The 17,054-nt window shown below is 39.9% G+C and overlaps 1 protein-coding gene across 1 annotated transcript; it reads left to right on the top strand.

Annotated features, from left to right (window-relative positions):
- Nucleotides 1–1,294: 1,294 nt before the first annotated feature.
- On the top strand, nt 1,295–13,695 carry MAEL (maelstrom spermatogenic transposon silencer; the record flags this gene model as incomplete). The annotated part of the gene is made up of 12 exons (XM_082480846.1): nt 1,295–1,426; nt 2,119–2,202; nt 4,361–4,463; nt 6,429–6,584; nt 7,075–7,116; nt 7,997–8,124; nt 8,999–9,053; nt 9,637–9,778; nt 11,384–11,446; nt 12,314–12,446; nt 12,706–12,784; nt 13,580–13,695. The coding sequence occupies 12 exons, from the start codon at nt 1,295–1,297 to the stop codon at nt 13,693–13,695; spliced, it is 1,233 nt and encodes a 410-aa protein (XP_082336972.1).
- Nucleotides 13,696–17,054: the final 3,359 nt, after the last annotated feature.

The raw sequence follows: 17,054 nt of genomic DNA, 5'->3' as shown, positions 1-17,054 counted from the left end.
GAGCTCACTGTCCAGGGAGCAACAGCAGGAGCCAGGCTGCTCCAGAAAGAGAGGAGAGCTGGCGGCCAAGGGGGGTGGCTGCCGGCTGCAGAGCAGGCTCCTTGCCCAGCAGTGCCCACAGCGAAGTGTGGTAGGGTGCCCAGTTTGGCCTAGATGAAGTAGCTGCAACCAGTAATAACCATCTCTGAATATTTTCAGGGCTGGAGCACCTCTACTATGACAACAGGCTGAGAGAGTTGGGGCTGTTCAGCCTGGAGAAGAGGCGGCTCCGGGAAAACCCTATAGCAGCCTTCCAGTACCTAAAGGGGACCTACAGGAAAGATGGGGAGGGACTCTTTATCAGGGAGTGTAGTGATAGGACGAGGGGGAATGGTTTTAAAATTAAAAAGGTTAGATTTAGATTAAATATTAGGAAGAAATTTTTCACAATGAGGGTGGTGAGGCACTGGCACAGGTTGCCCAGAGAAGTTGTGGCTGCCCCATGCCTGGAGGTGTTCAAGGCCAGGCTGGATGGGGCTTTGAGCAACCTGGGCTAGTGGGAGGTGTCCCTGCCCATGGCAGGGGGGTTGGAACTCGATGGTCTTTAAGGTCCCTTCCAACCTAAACCATTCTATGATTCTATGGTAAGTCCCACATACCAGTAGATGCATTTTGGATACGGAATTCCAGTTGGTCTCCTCTTCTTCTGCTCCTTTATTTCTTTGTTTATACAAATGAACGTATCTATTTGCATAAATGAATGTGGTGACTCTTTGTGTTTCACTAAATTTAGTACGTAACATTATCCCGATTGAGAGAATGTAGAGGAGTATGGCCCTTTTATTTTGAAACAAAACAAAACAAAACAAAACAAAACAACAGTATCTATCTATAGCCATTTTGCAAGGGGGGGGGGGCGAGCCTGCATTTTGAATGTCTACCTGAGCTGGGCGTGAGCTATTGCTCCCACCCGGTGCTTCTGATCCTTCAGTACCCAAAAAACATTTAAAACAAAAAACAAACAAACAAACAAACAAAAAACCCCAAACGAAACCCAAGGAACAAACAGCACGCTCACACTTTCCTCAAGGCCCGTTTTGAGGTGACGGTTAAGACCCGCGGTGGGGGGGCGGGGGGACAAACGGGCCGTTACCCGCAGCTGTTAACCTTCCCTTCGCCGTCAAAAGGCGAAGGCGGGCGCGTGCCCCGCCCGTCCCCGCCCCGCCCCGCCCCGCCCCGTCCCCGTCCCGCGGCGGCGGGCCTCCAGCTCGCGGCCGCCCCCTCAGCGTGGAAAGCTCGAGCCTCGGCGGCCGCCATGGCGCAGCGCAAGGGCTCCCGCAGCTCTTACTACTTCTTCGTGCGCGATCAGCTGCCCGAGCTGCAGCAGCGCGGGCTGCCCGTGACCCGCGTGGTCGACGCCATCCCCTACTGCTCCCAGGCCTGGGCGGTGAGGGGAAGGGCCCTCTCCTGCCCAGGGACAGCCTCGGGTTAACTCAGCTTAATGGCGGGGAGGGCAGGGGGGAGGCCTGCGGTGTGGCCCTGCTCCAGCAGCGGTGTGGTGGGGCTGTGGGTTTTGTTGCAGCTCCCCTGCCTCTTGGTGGGGAACCAGTGCCAATCTGTGTGGTGCCCCTGTGCAGGTTGTGTGGATCACAAAATGTCAGCTTGACCTTTTCTTGGAGGGTAAACTGGCTAATGGCTCAGGTGCTGTATGTTTAGCTGATCAAGTGGGCATTTTGAGTGGCCTCAGCTGGCTCTAGCCAGTAAACAGAAGCTACGCAGTCCTCTCCTCAGCTGCAGGATGGCAGCTTTGGCTCGTGTGTGATGAGCGGTGGCATACCTGGCTGGCAGGAGTAGTTTCAGAAGACTTGTTTGTGGTGGGGTTGTGCTAGTTTGTCCTCATCCAAAGATGGTTCAAGAGCATATGGTTGCTAGGTGTTTTGAATCAAAGCTTATGGCTTTGTCAGGGAGAAAGCTGCTAGAAATGTTTGAGTCAATGTTAGCAGTTGGCAGTTCTTGCCAAGCATTGATAATGTACTTTGGAAATGGACAATTAATTTCTTACACAGAGTTTGTTGGGTTGTGGGACTACTAGAAGGAAGCAATAAAACCTTTTTTTTTAACAATTCACTTTCCTTCAAGTTGCTGACTAAGGAAGAAAAGATGGTATATACAGAGAAGGCTCGTAAGTGGAATGAAAAATGCTCTCGGAAGACAGTGAAAGAGGTAAATGCTGAGAAAGGAACACCCTTCAATATAGCTAAATAAGATGGGGAGTAAGTGGCGTTGGGGTTTGGTCAGCTATGATGCTATGGAAGATCACCTGCTCTCCATAGCCTCCCAGCCTCTGGAGGTTATTGCTGCTGTGGTAGCCCATACCATTATGAAGGTTAAGCAGAAAATTGTTCTGTTTTGTATTGAAGGTGAGAACCCTCTATGCCATTTTAAACCAGCACATCTTGTTCCTGTGGGTTCTTTGATCAAGTAAAATGTAGTTCTCTAACAACTTGTTTTGCAGTGACTGACTTACAAATTTTGTTTGTTTGTTTGTTTATAATACTGTAAATTGCTATGGCTTCTGGTCATAGGTTCGTGTTGCTTTTGCTTCATGGACATCCTTAATTTAGGTGGTTCTTGTCTGATGGTCTGAAACCACATATTATATGCACCTGATTTGGCATTTTCAAGTGGCTGTGTGGTGGACCAGGTCAATGAAATGTTGCAACCTATGCATAAAAAGAATAATTATACCTTGCCATTAATTTTGGATTGGTTCGATTGTGGAGAGAATAGTAATGCTTTGGTGGAGGGCAAAATCCCACAATATAGAAGTAAGCAGTTACGTTAAGCTGAATGTGGTTGTGGTCAGGAATAGTGCTAACTGGATCCCTTCTACTAATTACTGTCTTGAAAAGGGAGTGTGTGTCCCTCCTTTTTTCCCCTTCTGTCTGTCTGTCCCTCTCCCAGCAGCTTCCTGAAGGATAGTTTCCTTTGGAGTTTGAATTATGTGAGGTGTCAGAAAGCTTGTTTTATTCCAGTCTAGGTTGGCAGTGTGAAAACTTGTGTGTCAAAGTAAAGAGGCTGAGTAAATGGGCGATATGGTGGTTGAAGAAGTAAATGCATTACTAGACACTGACTATGAACTACAAATTACTGGTGAGGGTAAATTTTAGGACTTTAAAACACTGACATGCTGCTAAAGAGAATGACAGGATGATTGTAGTTTGGAGTAACTAGTAAATCTGGATTAGTTAATTTAATCAATCTAGGTTAATAGGGAGATGTTAGGCAATATTTTCCGATTTTGAGGATCTGCCTGTATGGAAAAGAGCTGTTCAAAGGTCTGTTATTTTGCAGGCTAGGGGTATGGAATTAATGAAGCTCCATTTTCATACATAATGGAAAGCTACATTAAATGACAACTAAGTCATAAATGGAGGCGTCTGTATTTACTTCCACAAGCAGTAGCATTTCAGAAAGCTGTAATCAGGAAAGGAATAATTGCTTTACCAAAATAAAGAACCATCCTTATTGCCTGTCAGTGGGGATAGGGAGGTGTGTATGTACAAGATTATATGTGATCTCAATTGATTGATAACACCCCTGTACACAGACAACCACAGTTATTTTGTGTAGTGAAAGATCTTGGTCATTTTTTGGAGAGGACCTAAGCTTACTTGGATGGGACTAATTCCTCATTTTAAATAGTTCAAACTGATAATCAATGAACTTTGGTTTAGAAGGTCATCTGGAATTAGTGTACCTAGATGTGGATGTTATTCCCAGTTTGGGTCTTGAATGATTGAATTCTGTAAGCCTGCCAGGTTTCTCTTCCCGTTCTCTAAAATCTTGTTGTTCATGCATGGATTTGCAGTGCTTGATGAGCATATGCGCCCTCTTACTCTGTGACAGACTGATCGGATGACTTCCTTAAGGCTTTATCAGCTTTTCATCAATTCCATTCCTAGTCAAAGGCAACTAATGCACATGCCAAACTTTTTGTAAAGTTTATGGAAAAAAGTTTGAAATTCCAATTTGAAAAGTACCTTGCCTGTGACAAGTGGTTGAACCTAACAAAATAATATTTTTTGATTTTTTTTTTTTTTTAATTACATTTTGTAAATTTAGCTGCAGTTCTTTCCAGTTATAGTACCTTGGTCAACTTACTGAGATACCTATTGCTTTTTCTTGTTAGAAGGGAAATCTTGCCTTCCAGATCTCCAAGTACACACTTATGTATAAACTGCAGACTTGTTCCACCTAACTGTTAGCGGAATTCATATGTTCCTCTAATAGAAGGAGGTGAAGGAATTTACTGGGGGTTAGTAGACTCTTGATTTTTTTTTTTTTTTTTTTTTTTTTTTTACTTTCTTATCTTTTCCAGATGTGTAATCTGGCTCATCCGGTTCCTGCTTGTCTGACTGCAAAGATGCCCAGCGTTACTTCTCTTCCAGATGCCTCTGCTATGTCTTGGAAGAATGATCAGGGTATAGTAATCTTAAAGTGGTTGATCCTGGTAGATAACAGCTTGCCTTTTAGAGATATTCTCAATAGTACCTATACAAAGGCTGTTTACATTTTGCTAATAGCCATCTGTGTCAGCTATTTCTTTGTTTTAAACTAATGGTCTACTGCTGTAAAAAGGTCTTCTGTAGTGCAGAGGGAAGTCAGTGTAAATGTCCCTTCCGCCCCACCCCCAAAATAGTTGTCCTTTGTTTTTTAGCTTGATGGGAATATAGCCTAATAGTTTCTTAACAATTATTTCAAGTTTTTTAAGAAAAAGGTAATTCTTCAACTCACACATTTGTGATTTACAAGGCCTAATCAAAGTTCAACATAAAAGAATACTTCTACCAATTTTAAAGGGTGAAGAGTTGTTAAATATTGAAGTTCAAAATTTGTCTGGTACAGGTGTTATTCTTTGGGAGAATAAAAGAGGGGATATGTACTTTGTCAGTGCTTTTATAACATCCTGGCTTGCTTCCTTATTGAAAGAACTCTTGAAAACTTATCTGTACCCCCTCTTCAAATGGATGTTTTTATTAGAATTGAGTAATGAACACATCTGTCGTCTTTTCCCCATGAATATTACATTATTCTGAAAAAGGATAAATGGTAGTGCTTACAAGATAAGTCAACCAGCCAGTTAATATAAGCTGTATCTGCTGTGTGTTTAAGTTTCAGCTCAAGCCTTTTACCTAACAACTCTCTTGAACTATTTTCATGTTGTCATGGTTATGGAGGGGCAGGAAAGAGAAGCTCCATAGAAAGTGTAATACCTGTTAGTGTCCTTCTTGCCAGAGGTCATGCTCCCCTGTCATTGTGGTGCAAATTTGATCATGTTTTCATGGTGGCTTGAGCTGACGCAATTGTTCTTTAAACTGAATGAGAGTGATAATGATAAGGGATAACTGAGATGCATTTTATGATGCTGTTCCTTAATATTTCTCAGTAAAAGTCCTGTATGGTTCCCTGTAGCTATATCCATTTTTTCATAAGGGAATTGGTTCAAACTCTGGTAGGAGAGGCATCTTTCCTATGACCCCATAGCTTGTAGAGTTTAAGACCCATGTAAGAGAGCACCAGCATTCAAGCTTAGGACAACTGATATTAAATGCCATAAAGGCTGTCATATAGCGCAATTGCTGTGTAAAAACAGGTATACATCTCTTATTTAGCAGAACAAGTAGGATTTTTTTATGAGAGGCAGAACTTAAGGCGAAGGATTAAATTGCTACCTTAAATTTCATTGAGAATATTATGTGACATTCATGAATAGAAGGATTAAGGTGAATTGTGAAATATTTTTCATAGTTGGATACTGTTTAAATTTGTAAATGATGAATTTATTTCTTAACATTTGCCCTGGGTATTCTTGCCACCTTCTTTGGCAGCTTATTTAGTGGAGGAGAAGCAATCCTTTTAATTAGCAGACTTCTCATCTCCTCTCACCCCAGAAGGTTATTACAAGCTCATTTAACTTGTGTAAGTTACTGAATTGAGCTTGTGAGGCTGCTCTGCAGTTACTGATTTTTTTTTTTTTTTTTCCTAACCTTATTTTCCTAAAGGGTGAAGAGACTGATCATGAAAAGAAACAGTAGTTTCTGTTGGATTCCAGGCCTCTTTATTCTTGTGGGTTTAGGGTTTGTTTTGTTGTTTTTTTTTTTTTTTTTTAATTGCTTCCCTCCCTCCCCCCCACCTCAATCTCTACATGCAGTAGCAGCTATGAAAGGCATACCAGGACTACCGATATGCCCGACTCTTGCATAAGTGTTAGTTAACCTGTCATCTCAGATACAGAGAAAGATCTGTGTGGTTTACTTGGTTGCTACCCTACTTTACCCACTTATATGAAGAAGCGCACCAAAGCTTTCACTGGATGAGGTGAGGCCAGGATGGCTTGCTGTAACCTCTGATGGGACTTCTGAATATGTGTTTGTTTTTTCTTTCAGCTGTGGTTGCAGACATCTTCTACTTCCTGAACATTTACAGCCATGGCAAGCTGCCATCCCACTGTGAACAACGCTTCCTTCCCTGTGAGATTGGGTGTGTCAAGTACTCCCTACAGGATGGCATAATGGCTGATTTCCATCACTTCATAGATCCAGGTGAGTTCCAAGGAAGGGAGACAAGAAGTAGTTCATGTTGTTTTGGGGTGAGAGGGAGGCTTTCTAGTGTCACTTGCTGCTGCCGAGTTTAGGTTTCTGGTATTAAGACAAGTTTATTTCTTTAAGTGGTTAGACTTATTAAAATACCGGAGCAGTGCTGATTGTTTCTCAAGAGATGGACTTAAGCATCAGAACTGCATGAAGCTTCAAAGAGGGTAGAACAAGAGGACCTTCAGATGTTTGTGTTTTATATTTCATGCCAATGAACGTTTGTCTTGACTGGATTTAAACAGACACACTGTACGATACACTTTTTTTTTTAAAAAAAATGGGTATAACTGAAAATAACTTTTTCAAAAATAGTTGTGGCACTTGTACAAGGCCACAGGGGAAGATGAAGCTTGGTGTATAGTTGAGAGTTAAGGATCTGTCATTGTGGATGTTAGATGATGATTGTTCTCTTTCTCCTGTCTCCCCTGCTCTTCTGCAGAATTACCACCACGTGGTTTTCGGTACCATTGCCAGGCTGCTAGTGAGTATCAGTGGAGAAAAATGGTATGCAAAGGTGTACAGTTTTAGACTCAGCTTATCTGATCTGTATCCAATTGGTTTGTAAGTCTGCAGTTTCTCCTTCTGGGAACTTCTCAAGTTTTGAAGAGAAAGGAGTGACAGAGCAGGTTGTCGCAGTCACCTTGTGTGTTTCTTGTACTCACAAATGGCAGAGCACTTCACCCAAAATGGTTTTGTCAATGGCAGGGTTATTTACATTCTGTCTTCCTGTCTTAATTCAATAACAACTGTAGTATGTTCTTAAATGGGACAACTTTATATGGCTTTAAATGCTTTCAAGGCCATCTGAGCAGAATGTCCTTCCCTTGATAGTCCTTGTGTACATCTTCAGCCTGAAGTGCTAATTCATAATAGGGTAACTCAAAGATACTAGGTTGTATTTAAAAGCTGTGTTTTGCAGCTTTACATATATCAACAAAGTTAAAGTATTTATACCCTTGTTGTGTCTGGCTTGGCCTGCCTTGTTTCCCTTGTGACTCTTAAGTAGTGTTTACAGATTGCAGTTTGTTTCTATTAGGACACTTCCTCCCCTTATGTACTGAGGGAACAAACTTGGCCCAGGTTTTCCTCTGTTAAATACTTAGATAATGACCTTTTAAAAGGGGTAAATGTGTGTGTGTGTTTGCTCACAGCCCAGACCCTCCAGTCTTCTACTGACAGAAGCAAGGTTTTGATAGCTTAATCATAGACACTGCCTGTAACAAAGAGGTGTGTGTGTTGGTGTGTATACATATACGTATACAAAAAGATACAAAGGAGGGGGGAACTGTATCACATAAGGAAACCGGACTTCTCATAACTTGTGTGGGTTTTTTTTTTTTTCCCCCCCCTCTCCCCATTAGGTGATGCCACTCATAAGATCCCTATATCTGGATTTCATCTTTCACGTACTTGTTATGCAGTTGTCTTACGGGAACTTCTTGAGTTTGCCCAGCCAGCCAGAGGTGTTCAGCCTCACTTTTACTGCAGGGTATGGTCAAGGTTGAAGTAAGATGCTCTGAATCAAAACCTTTAATTTCACTTCTGTTGCACGACTAAGGAGGTACTTCACTCTAAAACCTAATCAATGTGCAAATGAGTGGGAAAAGATACTCTTTTCCAAAGTATCCCGGTTCCGTGCAGGAAGAAATGACCTCTAGAAGCTAACCTTTTTATAAAGCAGAGACCTAATTTTCTGCGGCCTTGTTTTCAGCCTGCCCTTCTGCATATAGTCTACTGATGTACATTTTACTTGGTCTCTGACATTGTTTTGACTTAGGTTAAGGTCTTTTAAGATTCACTTAAATTGATTGTACTGAATAATAGTCACACAATTGTGCTTTTTTAAGGGATCTTTTTACGTTTTCATGACTCTCCCCATAAGAGTACTGTACATCTTAATTTTTGCTCAAGTCTCTCTCATTTGCCAATGAGCAAAACAGAATGTTAGAATTCAGAGATGTTTAAGCTTCATGACAGCTATATTATGTTTTGATTCCATTCAATTCTAATGTTAATCCTTAAAAAGGCTGGGAGGGTCAAGATTTTGGGCTCTATTCATAAATGTAGAGCTCTGAAGAAATACGCACAAAAAAATGTAGCACTTACTGGAGGCATCTGTAGCATGGGTTAACCTTTAACCTGTCCCCAAACATTAGTCCAGAATTTTTCCTGGGGTTTGGTTGGAAAGCCTTCATGGCATTCAGTTCCTCTTCAAGATAGTTTTCAGGAAGAGTGTACATTTAGTCTCACAAACATTGAATTTTGTTTTGGAGGTGACTTTTTCAGATGTAGTCAGAAGTCTTGCAGATGTCAGAATTATATACTGTATTTCTTCAATGTGACTGAAATTTTCTTTCCTCTAGTCTAATGACAGATTCCGAATTAACTGGTGTCTCAATCGAATGGCTAGCATAACAGGTGGGAAATGGATCATTTTTGGCCTTTTTTCCCCTCCCCAGGAAAGAAGGGTTATGTAATCATGGACAGTGGTATTTGTCTGAAAATCTTCAGGTCTCAAAGGTTTCATAAAAGCTGGTACTGATAGCTAGACTACTTTGCATGCTTCTCCCTCTTCTTTTCCTCCCCATCAGTGACAGTAAAACAGCAGCATGATCAGCTAACTAGCTAGTGATCACATCTGTAGAATAAAAGATTGCTGTTTCTTGCTCATCCAGTTAAAGGAGCACTAGAGGTAGTGAGATTACGGTGAAGGTGAATGTATAGTAACACATGGAAAAACTAACAGCTTCTGAGAAGAGATGGCCTGCAAGTAGGGTACGTAATTACTGAAGGAGAGAAAATTATGGGAATATAGGGCAACCTACTTTTCTAGAAAGCCAAGTTTTATTAAAACCAGCAGTGGAATAACTTGTTAAGGTTTACAAGAGCTTTGATGCTTTGGTAAGAGGCTGGGCAAAGAACAGGGACTGACTGAGAAGTGAGCTGAGCAGAATATTCACTAACTTTTGTTCTCCTCACCTGGATTTTCTCTGAGCTATAGGGATTGAGAGCCATCCGGAACTTCTTGCTGTAGAAGACCTGGTATTAGAACTGTACCAGCAGAAATACCAGAAGGAGCCATCCAAGACTTGGGTGTGTAGAGAACTGGATGCCTTCCTGTGGGATTTCTCCAATAATACCAGGTATGTTGGGATTCTTCTTTGTGGAAACATGTATTAGATGGACATGTCTTAGCGCCCTACATTCAGCTTGTATGCTGCTAGGCTAGAAAGTTCTGCAAGCCTTCTAATCTGAAATGCTTCTTGTCACATCGTGAGTACCACTGGAAATGAAAAATACTTTCCCAAAAGAAATGTAAACATAAATGTTTTTTTTTTTTAATGCTGCGGCCTAATTTAAAGGAGAGGGTAAAAAATGGGAATAAAATATATTGTGGTATTTGACTGGAAATCATAGAAGTGAGAAGACTCACACTCTCTTAGAAGTGTAGCTTGGATGGGACCTGGCTGTTGTTATACATCAAATGCCTCATGCTGCTACTGTGATGAGGGACAAGTGATGTTTGCCAGTGGTATAAATCAAGTTCTCAAGCATAAGCATTAAGATAGTTCATATCTTCTTTTTCTTCCAGAATGAATGTTCTTTATAACACATCTGGAATCCTATCTTTTCCTTTTTTTTTATTTCTTATGCCTCTTGAACAGTAAAACTTTTCCTGCTTTCAGATTCTGCTGTGTTTGTACAAACAAGTGGTGTGTAGCTTGTGGTGTTGCAGGGGAATATTTAGTGGTTGATGACTCAATTAGCTCAGAAATATACTTTTACTTTATACTTTTCCTCTGCTACTGTTTTAAGTCAGAACCAATAATTTGTTCTTAAATTTTAGTAGATTATTTTTTTTTAAAGATTATTCTTGGAAGTCTGCTTACAGTATGGATTTTAAGATCTGTTGGGATAATCAATGTCACACTTATCTTTTAAAAGTCAGGTAGTTTTCCATTTCCATGAGTATCTTCACACTAGAGGGAGACCTGAACAAGAATGGAAAAAATGTAGAAAAGGAGGCTCAGCGGAGACCTTATCGCTCTCTATGCCTACCTGAAAGGAGGTTGTAGAGAGGCGAGGATCAACCTCTTCTCATTAGTAACAAGCGATAGGGTAAGAGGAAGTGGCCTCAAGTTACACCAGAGTAGGTTTAGGATGCATATTAGGAAAAAATTCTTCACGATAAGGGTTGTTAAGCATTGGAACAGGCTGCCCAGGGAAGTGGTGGAGTCGCTATCCCTGGAGGTATTTAAAAGATGGGTAGACATGGTGCTTAGGGACATGGTTTAGTGGTGTTTTTTGGCAGTGCTAGGTTAACTGTTGGACTTGATGATCTTCAAGGTCCCTTCCAACCTAGACAATTCTATGATTCTATGAAAACACACATTTGGAGAGGAAAGTGGGGCTGCTTATACTAAGAGGATCTATTTCACATTAATGGGAAACTCTAAGTTGTTACCTTTAAATTCCATTTGTCTCTTAGGATTCTCTTTTCTCCCTTCCCCCAACCTCAGCATGAAGCAGGTTGCATGTTAAGCATGCCTTTTAACTCTGCATAAGCCACTTGGAGGTTAGTTACTTAACGCTGGTCCTCTGTGAAATTCTAAAGTTACTGTATGGTCACTGAGACAGAAAGATAACGTCTTTAATGTCGGTTCCTGTTCTTTCTGACTGGACTAGGTATTCATGTTGATTAAAGATGTAGATGTTTCTGAAATAAGCCTGAACTTCACTTCATGTAGGTGCAAGTGGCATGAAGAGAATGATATACTCTGCTGTGCTTTGGCGTCCTGTAAGAAAATTGCGTGAGTATTGCTAGGGAGTTATTATCTCCAGCGTGATGACTTTTTATTTTGTTATAGACGCGTGTTTTTGCTCTGGCTTCTCTGATTGCCTGGAACATTGTAGTTCTAGATCTTGAATTTTTGAATTCTATTTGTAATTTCATTGTTGTTTGTATGGCTTAGCAGTATGCTGTAAGTCTTAGCACTTAGATGTAATGTAATTTCTATGATAGTAATGTCCATCACTCTGTAGTGATCCTTTCACTACCTACACTTATTATTAGAGAGCCAAGAGAAGTATTAATTACAGTAGAATTAACTGTTTTTCTCCAGAGATTTAGTATAGCTGCATTTGGTGCGAAATTCTCAGTATGTTCTAGTATATCTCTCCTTTGGAAACTTTTATATTGCCTTACATATAATGTAGATACATAAGGTTCTGTAATCCTTTTGGTGTTTGGGGGGGAAGGGAAAGTAAATAGTTGGGAAATAAAGAAATACCATTTAAGATCTCAGTCAGTAGTAGTGGCACTTTGAGAGAGATAATAATGAATAGTCTTCTGTTCAAAAAACTCTTATGTACTGCTATGCCTTGCAAAAAAAAGTGTTGCTTTTCACACTTCTAAGTGGCTGCATTTGCTAGTGTGGGGAAACAGTTGTGTTTATTTCATATGTATTTGTAGAATAGGCTGGTGGTCTTGGAAGGATGCAGGGTAACTATTTAGCTGCTGCGTTAACATTCTCCTGCGCTCTGTCATCTACTCTGTGCATCTCAGTCTGTGGTTGCTTTTGTTTGCCAGTTGAAGAACTAAAAATGCTGTGCTTCCGTACATGAGCATTACAGCCCTTTTAGCCAAACTTTTATTGTTTTCTTTTTTCTTGGTCAAGTTATTGCATCAGTAAATCCTTAGCTAGTGTGTATGGAGTCTCACTGACAGCAGCTCATCTACCTCTTCAAGACTCTGATTATGGTGAAAGCACAAATACCAAGACAGTCATACTGGATGCTGGACGTTTTCAGGTCAGATTCTTTAAACTGCTATCCTGTTTTATTTCTAGTGAACTTGAGTGTTCAAACTTGCCTATTTCAGGTTAGCTGTTTTCTCTTTGGATGCTGTCTTTTGTGACATATATTGGGCAGACCCATGAAAGAGAAATAATCACTAGCTGGTTCACTTCTTGTCATTTTTTGATCATAATTCATAAGTTTCATGGATAGTTGTGTATACTGCATTTTAGAACATGCGTGTATTATTTTGAATGTTTATTTCTTCATACAGAAAATGAAGGCTGAGGGTTCTGGATGTGACAGACACTTTGGTTCTCTAAGTCATGATCACGTGTTTCTCCCTTCTAATTGTGAGTTTGAAACTTTCACATTTGTGAGGGGAAAGAGGTATTTAAACTTAAGCCAATTGCTGCTTTTTCAGATTTCTGGGCTTAGATACTGCCTGTCAGTGGCATAAAGTGTAAACAGCTCTGCATGAGCTGTGCTTATTCCTGTATATGGATGTCACTGAATTTCTGAAGATGTAAACATAGAGCTGCCCTTTTCTTACTGGATGCAATCTTATGGTCAAAAGGTTTCTCAAAACTTAGATATTCTTATAAATGTTGGTCTCTGATTTATACCCCTTTATTTTTCTGCTCTGTGAAGTCCATTCTCATATACTTAGGTGCTTTGAGGCAGGGCCATCTTTAAAATACTCTCCTTGCTCTTACGTCATTATATGTGCAGACTCAGCTGTTACTTGTTGCAAGTATTCTAACTCCGTTTATAAAGACTGCTCATTTAAAATCTTTTTGGAGATGCAGTTGTTTTAGTAGAAGGCATATGAGCTCAGTTCATCTGGGCAGTTCATGACTAATCTTCAGAGAAACAGAATCAAGTTTGCAAGACAAATAACTAAGAATTCTGAGTTTGCAGCTTATTTTGTTGCATGTAAAATACATGCTGAATTAAATTCCAAAACTGTTGCAATTATAAATCATGAGATCCTATGGTCTTGGTGTTTATAGAGGACACAACCCCTGTCTCTGACTGTATTAGAGCTATTGAATGGGTTCAGCTCCACAGCATATGAAGAACAATTCCATGAATTTATGTAAGCTTTAAAGGCTGATTTTATTTGCAAACTGTATCTAATTTAATAGGTGATTCTCCACGTGGTGTGAAGACCTCCCTTTATGGAACAAGTACCATGCGAGGAAGAGGAATTACTCGATTGCTGAAAAGTGCATCTGATCTATCCAAGTCTTTCAGTAATTGAAAAACTTTTCTACATCCAGGGCACCTGTAAATTCTGTCTTTCCTTGTTTCTCTAAAGTAACCAGCAGTTTCTGCAGCCTGCAGTTTTTCATCTTATTTGCACCGCTTGACAGTTCAAGTTCTTGTTAGAATGATAACACTATTGACTGGATCTGAAGAAGACAAAAATCTTATTATCTACAGGAAGACGTATTTTGAAGGGACCTGACAGTTGCGTTCTCTCTTTAAAAATACATGCCATAGTAGTTCTATTTCTTAATGGATGGAGTGCAAACTCAGGATCGATTAGTCAATATTGGATTAGAAGAGATCTTTAGTGGCCAATGTGACTTTAAACAAGTGCTTTATTTCTTCTTTAATAACCTCCTTCCCCTCTTCTGCGTGTGGAAGATAGGATTTCAATGTATAACAATCTGTCCCCAAAAAATGATGGGAGGGGGGAGCATCGAAGATATGAAGGGCTGCTCTAGGGGCATTAAAGGTATAACAGTCTCAAAGGTTTGCTATAATCTGTCTGTTCTAGCCATGAAGAGTGGTCATTCAAGGCAAAAAAGCAGACTTTCTATGAAATGTCTTGTAAGAAATGTGGTAGCGAATTTATGCATCTGTTAATGTTCTTTTAGAGGCACAGACTATATACATCAGGAACAAGTACAACAGATTTTTTTCCTTTGTTTTCCTTTGCATCAGTTTTCTGTTTAAAAAAAAAAAAAAAATGCATGTTCCTCAAACCTATAGACTAAAGAGGAGTGTAGGTGTTATGGAGTTTTCTAAAAGGAATATTAAATTCAAACTGATATATTAATCTGCAGATGTATTTTCACAAGTTTAGTTAGGCTGCTGGGTAGATAGCAGTCAAAATTATTTGAGGGCACATAAGAACTGAGAGACTGTCTGACGTATCACTGGGAAGTTAGATGTTCTGTTTTATGGAGGTATGAGTCTTGGACTAGTCCCCAAAAAGTTGTCTGTTGCCTGAGCCTCCTCCTTAGACCATGTGTCTTCAAGCAACTGATTCTCAGAAATAAGAGCTTAAATTTTTTTGAGTTGTTTCTACTTTTTGTTCCAACAGAAGTCCCATTGTGAAATACTATTTCCATAGCAACGAACTATGAGAAGATATTTATTTCATTCCTTGTAGGAATAGAAACTCCAAATTAGTTGCTTCATTCTTTTGGATAATAGGGAGGGGGGAAAAAAACCCAAACAAAATCCAAAATCCAATCAAAATAAGAGGTCAGCACATTTATGAATAAACTTGAGCATGCTAATCAGTATGTCAAATAAGACCAATTGCTGGTTTAGTTGGAAATCTTTCGCAGTTGCTCTAAGTCCATTTGACGCCCTTGTTCCAGTATTGCAGAATCACTGAATCATTTTGACACCTCTTACCTAACATTTGCCTATATCACTGATTTTTTTTTTAATTATTCTGTATTTCCTTCCTCTAAGGCTGTTGTTCTACCTGCTAAATTTCACCAGATAATGGACAATAAACCTCTAAGACTGAGGTTTACTGATCATGCATCTGGGAATGTTGTAACAGGGTAAGTGTGTTTATTTAGTAGTGGTAAAGGCTTCTCTGCATTGGAATAGAGTTGTTCAAGTTTTAAGTTTCTTAACTGACAGCCATTGATAGCTGCATTGACATTTCAAAAGATAAACAACTGTAATCTTTGAAATTTTTCAGAGGTCAGTGTTGCAATAAAAGTTTCATGCTTCAGTTCTTGTGAAGAAGACAATTCATTATTATTATTAAAATATTTCTTCAGTATCAGTGTAAGTACACAAACTGAAGAACATTTGTTACTGTTTAAAGTATTATATATCTTCAAGACTGAGATAAAGAATCTGAGAAGAAATGGCAAAATACGGAGTTAGGGCTCCATGGCATGTCTATACCTTGTCACCTGTGACTTAAAATAGTACGTAAAATGTAGAAGACCTAGTTATATACTGTAGGCAGTAGGCTTTTAACTAGGGCAGTAACTGTCTCACTGTAATAACGAACAACCTGTGGTATTCTGTTGTAGTGAAACCTGTAAGATCTATATAATGAGAATGAGTACACTAACTTGATGTAGACCGTTTAATACTATTATTCTGCATATATTGACATGGATCCCTAACAGCTGTTGGAGGATGACAGAAAATTCTTTCATTTTGGAGCTCTGCTTTCCTGGCTGTTTTGCAATTTGAAACTCTTTGATTTCTTGAAAAATAAATTCCACTTAATAAAAGCAATACAGTAATGCTTCTCTCCTTTAATGGAAAAGTAAAGATGAGAGAAAGAGGTGACTTACAACATTAGCGCATTTTTTTAAGTGCAAGGAATAGTACTGGTGAGGCACAAACTGTGGGTAAAAATCAGAACAAAATTCTCCCCACTTGCATGACACAGTTCTCAGGGGGCAATAAAACCAAGTGAAGGCAGAATGGCTCTTGAGCAGAGTTTGAGTGATGCAGCCTGGGAGCTTTAAACAGGTACTTTCCCCATGGTAAAAAGTGACTAAAAATACTCTCTGCGTATGAGTGTATAGGTACCATACAGAATCACAGAATGGTCAGGGTTGGAAGGGACCTCTGGAGATCTAGTCCAATGCCCCTGCCAGAGCAGGCTCACCTACAGCAGGTTGCACAGGATGGCATCCAGGTGGGTTTTGAATGTCTCCAGTGTGGGAGACTCCACCACCTCTCTGGGCAGCCTGTTCCAGTGCTCTGCCACCCTCAAAGTAAAGTAGTTTCTCCTTGTGTTTAGATGGAACTTCCTATGTTCAAGTTTGTGCCCGTTACCTCTTGTTCTATCACTGGGCACCACTGAAAAAAAGACTGTTCCCATCTACCTGGCACCCTCCCTTTAAGTATTTGTAACCATGCAAATTGAACTGTCTAAAGAGTTGTTGTTGTAAAGGGAACACCTAACAAGTTCTATCAGACCTGACTTTCTGTTCTTATTAGTGCAGGTTACTCAGTCCTGTGACAGTAATGGATAAAAGTCACCCTGGTTTTACAAACACGTTAGAAAGTTAATAGATATTTTTGTTCTTGTTATACAAGTAAGTAGATGACTTGTTGAATTATGTGTTGCAATTCTCTACTATAAAGGTTTTGGCTAGGAGAACAGTTGTCTGAGGGCCATGAAAACACGATGTACTGCAGTGACAACTTTGCTGACTTAGTCTATGACATCAGTATATTAACCCGTAAGCACATATTCTTTTACATTCTATTCAAAGAGTATATAACTGATACTGAAAAATAAAGCATGTTCTTGTAGCATAAGCAGCAGTTACTGATTCTGTGTGGTAGAAACTATGAATTTGACTGTTACTTATGAATTTCTGGCTTGTCCACTTTCTT

The sequence above is a fragment of the Vanellus vanellus genome, assembly GCF_965231255.1.
Source record: "Vanellus vanellus genome assembly, chromosome: 1".
NCBI classification, from domain to species: domain Eukaryota; kingdom Metazoa; phylum Chordata; class Aves; order Charadriiformes; family Charadriidae; genus Vanellus; species Vanellus vanellus.
Note: the sequence above shows the minus strand (reverse complement) of the source record. Positions and strands in the feature narration are given on the sequence as shown.